A 9,645-nucleotide genomic window follows, 5' to 3' on the forward strand; every position below is an offset into this window, starting at 1 on the left:
GGTTTTTTTTTAAATGATTTATTTATTGTTATTTACAATAATTTGTTGTTAGTGATAAAATGACATTATACAAACACGTGGAGAATCTATTCATTGAAAGAACTCCAACAACATTTCAATAGTAGAAGATCTCGAGGCCATCTTCTTTCCAAATGCCTATGAAGATTATTAGGTAATGAAGGAGAAGCCAGTCGGATGTGTTCGACAGGAATTAGTGGTGTATTATTAAAGGATACTGTGGGACAGAATGAAAAAAATTAAAAATTAAATTAAACTTACACCATTCATGTAGAAACAGCGTTGTAATATTCAATTTAAAGAAATAACTAATAAAATCACTCAATAGAACACAAGTCTAGATTCTGTTCTAGAATCTATGTCACAGATGTTACAATCTATTCCCCACTTCACCATTGAGGATACTATGAGACAAACATGAGTACATTTATTTAATTTTTATTTGGTTAAAATTTGTTCTTTGGCGCAATAGGTGTCATTTGTTTGATACCTAATCTCTTATCAAGTTAAAAAATTGGAATACATACTGTGTTTCGTTTGTTTACTGTAATATATTTTAACAAACTTATATACACCTCTTCTGAGCTAAAATAAAAAGGACAAAAAGTTTTCTATGTATGTATGAGTTTTTTTTTCTATAATTTGAAATTTTTAGAAATAAAATAGTTTTGTTGTGTGTCTCAATTCTGTTTAGTTTTTTCATAAAATTAATTGTTTAGTGATTATTGTTTTGGATTCTTCAACTGAGGTTACAGTTGCTTGTGATGTCAAATGTGTAAAGAGCTTGTCTTTTTTTTTTCTTTGAGTTTTAATTTTTTTTTTTACTTTCTCTGCCAAAGGAATAAGTTAATATTAGTTTTTATTTAAAATAAAAGCAGGTTTGGTGCTTAATGTATAGAAAATTATGAATGCATAATAAATATATATGATACATAGTGGAATCAACCGAATTGTTAAAATTAAACAAGTAGATAACATTGGTGCTTGCTTTAATAGTTTTATATCTAACAAATAAAAATGTTTTGGTTTCATTTTGAATTATACGTATTCCAAAGATAGTACCATAGACTAGGTTAATAATCTTTACTAGTGTTGTCCTATTGGCTAATTCAAAACTAGTAGGAGCTTCTATAGAATAAGTCTAATGTTAAATAAAACAAAAACAAAAAATTATCAGATGTGCCACTATTAAAAAACAGCAATATGATAGATGAGCATCAAAATATCAACATATATTACATTATAATGGCTAAATTAGATTTTACAATATCTAATATAACAGTGAAATAGTGCTATATTATTGTTGTTATGTAACTAATAGTATGTAATTTTATTTTACAAAACAGTATAGCTAGGTATCTCTTAAAGTAATTAAGATACAAGATTAAAACTTTGTGAAATTTGAACCCCACCTATTCAGAATGGTACAGACCTCTCTATAAAGGATCCTTTGAGGGTTTTTTATGCCTTTTGTGCGAATGTAGCAAGTAGAAGTTATACTATAAGACAAACGGATGAGAAATAAAGGTGTTTTAATTTTATTTTGAATGCTTCACTATTGCTAGACGCATGCTCAACACGTTGAAAGTTTTATATCAATTCATTTATAACTAAAGATTTTGGTACCTATTATAATTTTTATATCTAGACCAGTTCTATAATAAAATGTTCAGCATTCCATATCTTTGTTAATACTTGTCCAATTTCAATAACTTTTTTTTTCACTTTGTTAGGACTTTATTCCTCCATTCATAAACAGCTTTAAAACCTGAGGTTAAGAATTTTCAAAAATCTTATATAAGTAACAAATAAATATTACTTTTTGTTTATTTAGATTGGTGATATCGAAAATTCACTATATCGTTGCTAATACCTGTCCGATTTAGGTGCTTTTTTCTTTGCTTAAGTAATCCCATTACCTATCATATTGTCTCATTAATTATATGAAAAAATGTATTCGTTTTGCGTTATGCTCATTTAATGTTTAATTTCGATCATAACTTTTTTTCTACTAAATAAATCCAGGATTTCAACTTTCTCGGAACAACACTAAACATTTTGAAAGCAGCGTGTGAATTGGTTAAGGACTTTCATAGATTTTAAATAAGTAACAAATGGACATTCCATTTTTATCTATTTAGATTAGTCATAGTCTAAAGATAGTACTGTTGATTAGGGTTATTTTCTTTACTGAAGTTGTACAACAGACTATCCCTAAGCTGGTAGTACTGTCACAAATTAACATTTCACAGGTACAGCTGTAGTAGATTTTTTAATCCCCTAATGTAAACTGTTACCATAACTAATATCTTAAAACGCATACCTATCAGAAACCAGGGTTACAGTACATAAGTGTCACTCCCACTGGTAGGTAGGTGTGTACTCACTTACACACAATGTATTGTTATGGATCACAACCTATACCATTATTGTTACTGTTTTAATTATATTAAAGCTGTCATCTTCTCCTCGTTCATCAAAACTGTTGTAAAACTTACTATTGATTTGGTGGATGAGGTGTTTTGGGTGAATGAATGGAACTCAAAATAGTAAAAACTATTCAGTGGAAACTTAAGTTTCAATCCACATTGTAGGCCATTGGCACTTGAGTTTATGTGGCAGGTAGAGAACTGAACTTAAATTTTGAGTGTTCTTTATTGCACATGGACTTAATCCCTGATAAAGATCTGCCAATATGTCAACAAGTTGGTTTTTAATTAATAATTTCTAACTATTTTGAGTTTCATTCTGATCACCACCTTCTTAAATATCTTATCCTTCCATTTTAGGGTATGTTATAACCCTAATTGTGCATTCAGCCAATTTTCAATTTTATCAATGTCTTACAATATTTTTTTCTTGGATTACAATAACTCATGCAAAAGTGAATACATTTGATAGAAATATTATTATACATAATTATGAAATTTAAATATAATACAATATAGTCACATAATATAATTCCAATGGGGGTAAATAGTAATGAATGGTTTAATGTTCTGAAATTATTGAAAATGACAGATTTTTTTTTTTTTGCTATTATCTCCAAATCATGATTATTGTAGGCAATCAATGATAGTAGCATTGTACCAACATTATGGTTAAAATTCAAACCATATATAGTAAACGTTCCTAACTGATTATTAATATACATATTTACATGTATATTAAAAGCTAAAAATAAGTTTTACTACTATTTTGTGATATATAATTTTTTTTTATCATGTAGGATGAAATCTTTCTTTCACAAAGTTACCTCTGATGCTGTTTCATTTAAAGAAAAGAATAAGAAGCATAAATTCAAATCCCAGCAAGATTATAATCCACCACAGAATGAGGGCATACCAAGTAAGTAAAAGAAACTATTGACTTAAGGTAATATAAATATCAAAATGAGGTGTAGATAGTTGACCGTAGATTAATGATTGGAGAAGTTTGTCGAGGGGTGCCACGATTATCAATCAATTAAAATTTTGTACTATTCAATTATCAGTTATCAATTTTTTATCATTTATGATTTAATTCAATGTTCTGTATAATTCTAAATTTGTTTGTATACTATTCCTTTTCAATTGTATGTTTCTCTAAATGTTGTTGTTATCTCTTTTGTTCTATAGCCCTGATGATGACCTGAAAATCAGGTCGAAACGTCGGCATAAAATAAATAAATATGGTTTTGTTTATTTATGTTGTTCTTTGCTGACCGCACCCCCCGATAATCTTCTCCAATAATTAATAAATATCAAAAGTTATGGATCAGTCAGGAAAATTGGATTCCAAAATCATACAAAAAATTAGTAAGGCAAACTTGGTATTCTATCAGATTTGGTATAGTGTGAAAAGCGAGAAGTAGGCAGAAACATAAAATTCCACATTTTTAAGTCGGTGCACGTGCCTGTACTCATATGGGACTAAAAACTGGGTATTAACAAACAAACAAGAAAGTAGAGTGACAGCTGCATTAATGAGGTTCCTCTGAAGGATTTTGAGAACTAGAAGGAACCGTATCTTTAGTGAGAGAATTAGGGAATAATGCGGAGGACTCTCGATGAACAAGGTCTCCTAGAGACTCTACAGCTGAAATGGTTTGGCTATGTCATCAGAATGGAAGAACATACAGTGTAAGCGAGAGGCCTTCCCTGATTTCAATATATGAGGGAGTTAGACCTGTGATGACAAGATGTGGATTGAAAGCCAGATTCTTAGTTGAATATAAATTGTATTTCTTTCTTACTTGTTGCTGCTTAAAACCCAGTACTGTGATGGGTACCCATTCAGGTTTGTGCTGTTACTTTGAAATATGTGTGGCCAGCCTCTAAGCTGCTTCTGCCTCTGCCAAGCTTGGTCCCTTGTCTATCTAACTGTTCATGCTTATGGGTTGAAGGCTGGGGATGAACAGCGTAATTATTTCTCTTTAGAATTAAGAGATTACCAGTTGATGATAGTTCTCACATTGTTTCATAGTTGCTCTTTGGCTTGTTTTTGCCCTGGATAACCCTAGATGGCGCCGCCTGTTTATTATGACTATATAAGTTCTTATAAATGCTCAACTAAAACTTATAATTACATGTGGACAAAACTCCGAGATCCACTGAAGACTTAGCACTATATTTCTGATGGTAAAAGACCTCAAGGCCAACTGAGTATATTGTACCTAGAATATGACAAATGTTTATATGCTAGAGGAGAGGTAAAAATCTCCGTTAGTCAGGAATATGGCAAGAAATTTAGCACAGTGGCAGTCCTGGCTCTTATAAGGCACTAGAGAGTGATGCCAAAAATAAAAAAAGTTGTGTATAGATAGTTACTTTTCATGTATCTATGGTTATAATGACAGTGGTAAGTTTTTTACTTTCACTAATCTTTGTATAGAAATATAGTAAGAGAGAGTATTGCCATTGTGAATAACAAATAAATTGTTGTTTTGAAGCAAGCAAGGATTTATTTCAACTTTAATGGAGTGGTTCAACTTCGAAAGTAAATGCCTTAATTACTTAATTTAATTATAATTACTAATAAGGTTCCACAGATTTTGATTTCTCCTCTAGTAGTAGTAGTAGTCATAAATTAATTTATCAATTCACTTATAATGGTATTGAATGTACATTTATATTTATAATGGTATTTTCATTAAATTTGATTATAATAAAGTACTATAAATGGTATTACATTGTAGTTTCTCTAATTTATTCTTTCGTCTTTTCTAATAGACAATGGAAGTAACATTAGGATTGAAAACTGTCCTAATTTTCATTTTGGGAATAAGATTACTTTGATTACTACAAATGTAATCAATAAAGAAGAAACAGTGCATAGTTCAGAAAAAAAAGCTCATGATTCTGCTCAAGATATTCCAAATAATGTTAGAGGTAAATTACAATTAGTCTTATACTTTGAAAAATATTTTGAATAGTGACAAATAAATTCTAGTTTATAATTCAATCACAATATGATTTACAGTCTTATAAATGTATTACTTCGAATATATATTCAATTGCAGTAATTCGTGTATTAATTACTATATCCCTATCTTGTTAGGTAATAATAACTGGTACAATTCCTTCATTTCAATATTTTTAGCTTCCTTAATATTGTTGAACTTACCTGAAGAAAAGGAGCAATTAATGAGAACAAAACGCAAAGTAGTGGTGAGGAAAGTAACTCCATTCCATCTATTCTTTTACGTTTTATGATTGAATGGTACTTTCCAATTACCTTCTAGATTAGAATTTAACTGTCCTTGACTAGAATAGATTATATGTTGGGTTTCATGGTCTCACCAAAATATAGTTTGGATTACAGTTAACTCTCTCTAATCCAGGAGCTATGGAACAAGATACCTGTCGGATTTTAGAGAGTGTCTGAACTACAGAAATTGATGATATTATTATATCAGCATTTCAATGAAAACTGAAACAATATTTATTCATATATAGCAGAGGTTACCAAACTTTTTTGTCCTACTGCCTCCTTTCTAGTACCCTTTGGAAATCAATTTTTTTAAAAATTTAATAGCAATAGGAACTATATATGTATTAATGTTTTTACCTTTTACGTAAAATGTAGCAATGAAAAGGTGTAAATTCGAAACATTGAACTTGGAAATTCTAAAATTATTTATTAAACTCAGAATAGAATGTAATACAAAAAAAGTTAAAACATTCGAAATCATCTTACTGAGAAGGATGAACCGAGTTTGCTGCTACCAATTTAGTAATCCTCTGCTCTATTTTCGTCAGCAATGAAATTGTTGAGTTGACAACTTGTAGTTATTCATGGCCTCCCAAATGCACCTGTGGACATCACCACCCCCTGAATCACTGCAGCGTCCACTGCAATTTTTTAAAATCACAATGATGTATTATGGTCCAAAGTTAAATAATTTGTCTTATAACGAAATACTAATATATTTAGTATTGTTGCGTGATACCCGGGCCAAGAGGAAAAAATGAATTGAACAATTGAAAAATGAAAAAAAAAACCAATTTTATTATAGTAAAAAAGTAACCAAAAGTATGCACATCAAGTCCACAATCATCTCACCTGTCCTTTTTTGGTTTTACACCCCTCTCCCGAGAAACATCATTCAGGAACGGACTAATCAAATCAATCTGTTACCTATCTTTTCTCTCCCCAAGAAGATAACCTCGTTACACTGCCCTCTTCTTATAACTGTTCGTCCAAAACAGTGCTTTCCTCTAACACTGCATAGGGCAGAAGTCGATCAAGATGAACAATCTTCATCTTCACTCTTGGTGTATGTTGTATGCGATAGACAAGGTCATTGATCTTGGTCAGTACGGAGTAAGGACCTTCCCAATTTATCTGTAGCTTTGGAGATCTTCCTTTCTTTCGGGTAGGGTTGTAGAACCAGATCTTTTCTCCCTCTTTGAATGTTCTTCCTGCCATATCCATATCATAGTGTGTTTTCATTTGGCCACTTTCCATGCGGATCTTATCTCGCACCTGAGTATGAATGGTTTTTAGCCTGTTTCATAGCTCATCCGCGTAGCCATTGATATCTGACTGTTCCTCTGGTTTTACAAAGAGTAGATTGCTGGTTAGACGAATCTTTCTTCTGAACAGAAAACTAGCAGAGGTCCGGCCAGTTGTTTCATGGAGGGCAGATCGGTACGCCATCAGAATCAACAGTAACTGTTCATCCCAGTCATTCTGTTGTTCATTGGCAAGTATCCTTCAATGACTCACCAATGTTCTATTAAATCTCTTGACCGTACCATCCGACTGGGGGTTTAGTGGTGTTGTCCTAGTCTTTCTAATCCCCAGTAAGTCACAGACTTTCTTGAAGACTGAAAATTCAAAGTTGCATCCCTGGTCTGAATGTAATTCTAAGAGAATTCCAAACCGACTGAGCATGTTCTCCATGAGGGTTTCGGCAACCGTTGATGCTTCCTGATTTGGTAGAGCCTAGTCTTCTGTCCACTTGCTAAAGTAGTCTCCAGCAACCAGTATATACCGGTTTCCCCTCTTAGAGAGGGAAAGGGTCCCATTATGTTGATCGCAATCCTCTTGAAAGGGTCACCTTCGTTATACTGATTCATGGGTCCCCGAGCCCTAGTCCCTGGTCCTTTGCTGGCATCACACTTTGCACATCTCCGACGCACATCGGCTACATCTTAGTGGTAGCCTACACAATAGAACCTCCACTTCTCTTACACTTTCCGTACTCCAAAATGACATCCTGAAGTGCCACCGTGAATCTTGTCGAAATAAGTCTTGTCTCCTTGATGCTGGTAGGATTGTCTGCATTTTCTTCTCTTTTCCATTTCTCAAGTTCGCCTCAACACCCCTTTTTCTATGACCAGAGAATCCCTCTGAGCCCAATAACACTTTAAAGCTTGGCTTTTCTCCGAAATATCTTTCCACTCTGGCCAGCATCCTCCTTCCTTGAACCTCAGAATCGGTCCAATATCCTCGTCCTTGAGCTGGTCTGCCCTAATTTCAGAAGATGTTCATTTGTCCGCAGGCTGAATGACAGTCTTCATGCATTGTACCAACTCTTTCCCTTTGGCTCTACTGCAATGTTTACAGTCTGTTCTAAAGGGTCTTCTCGAAAGAGCATCGGCATTGATGTGCAATTGACCTTTGCGATGTTCGATACTAAATTGATACTCCTGGTTCTTTGGTATTGGATTGACCCGCCGTGGCGTAACTTTACAATCCTTGAAATGGCCAGGTTTGTAGCATCTTCGTGGCCTCCTGAGTGGTGGGACATCTAGCCGGCTCTCCATGGCCTCCAGCTTCTTTATTAATCTATCAAGCTTATCTTTTAAGCTATTGGTGTTGTTTTTGTCCTGATCTTCCTGCTCCTGCCAAACTTGAGTCTGCCGCAGTTATGGTCAACCCTTTTGCAAACGGTTCTTCATCACTTCGAACTCAAGAGCTTTCACTAAGGTTTCACCTATGGTTTTCGGTCTCAATAGTTACATGCTTTGTTGAAGGTCAAGATCACGGACTCCATTAGTAAAAACATCATCAACCATGTCTTCCTGGACGTCCTCTGGAACTGTATACGCCAGCCTAACCAGTCGAGAAATCTCTGTACTAAACTATTGCAGTAATTCCCCAGGATCTTGTTTCCATGTCCTGAACTGCATCCTGTACTGTTGCTTCAGGTGATGGTCACCAAATCTTCTCTTGAGTTGGTCGCACAAAAGGTTATAGTCATTCTGGTATTCCTCAGGTAGGCCCTGCAAAACATCCAGAGCTTCTCCTCGCAATGAAACGATTAGGAAATTCGCTTTTTCCTGGTCATTCCAACCATTTGTTGAGGATGCTGCTTTAAACTGCCGCCAATATGTTGCCTTCATGTTTTATGTTGGAGGCTTGATGCTAGCTGTGGTCCTTGAGGAGTCTATTTTGATTTCACGAGCGTCCTTCCCTGGGTTAACTGCGTCCGTGGTTGAGTCCACTTCACCTTCAAGTCTTTTAATATAACACTCTACTTCATCCCTATTTTCTTCGAGGTGCCTGTCTATAGTTTTTACCTAATTTATTAATTTTGAGTCCAGATGATCAAGATGATTTTCCAGATTACCGACCTACATTTTTGTATTTTCAAAATCTTTCTCCAGATTTTGAAACTTGGTTGTGAGAGTTTCCTTAACTTCATTCTGGTCTACTTTCATTTCAATGGCTACAGATCTTCCATTTTTGCTGTCTGACTTCATGTTACAATGAACCTAAACCTCCTCTTTCTAATAACTAACACACGTATTTTCTTTTTTTCTAATCTCTAACACTTCACTTGATATCTGCCATAAATTACAAAAAAAAATAAAAGAAGCCTTTTATTGTTTTGGTTTTGTTTTTCTCTTACCCGTTTTAAATCCCACTTCTGACACCAATTGTAGCGTGATTCCTGGATGAAGAGGAAAAATCACAATGAACCAAAAAAAAAAAAAAAATCTTTTCGTTGTACAAAAGTATGCACACCAAGTCCACTATTATCACACCTGTCCCTTTTTATTTTACATTCCTTTCCCAAGAAACATCGTTCAGGAAAGGACAAATCAAATCAGTTATCTATCTTTTCTCCCCCCAAGGAGATAACCTCATTACAGTATAGTATAATATATATATATATTGTAATAATTTTAATATTAT

At 33.7% G+C, this 9,645-nt stretch overlaps 1 protein-coding gene across 1 annotated transcript in view; it reads left to right on the forward strand.

Moving 5' to 3' along the window:
• The first annotated feature begins 439 nt into the window (after positions 1–439).
• LOC106687624 (frizzled/smoothened-like sans CRD protein A) overlaps positions 440–9,645 on the forward strand; it is a 36,260-nt gene continuing 27,054 nt past the window's right edge. Inside the window, exons 1-3 of the mRNA XM_067047805.1 lie at positions 440–633; positions 3,248–3,366; positions 5,229–5,387. Coding sequence (XP_066903906.1) covers positions 632–633; positions 3,248–3,366; positions 5,229–5,387 — 280 coding nt within the window. The 5' untranslated portion in view covers positions 440–631. The remainder of the gene's footprint in view (positions 634–3,247; positions 3,367–5,228; positions 5,388–9,645) is intronic.

Source organism: Halyomorpha halys, unplaced genomic scaffold (genome assembly GCF_000696795.3).
Source record: "Halyomorpha halys isolate HHAL.00 unplaced genomic scaffold, Hhal_1.1 Scaffold989.1, whole genome shotgun sequence".
Lineage (NCBI taxonomy): Eukaryota > Metazoa > Arthropoda > Insecta > Hemiptera > Pentatomidae > Halyomorpha > Halyomorpha halys.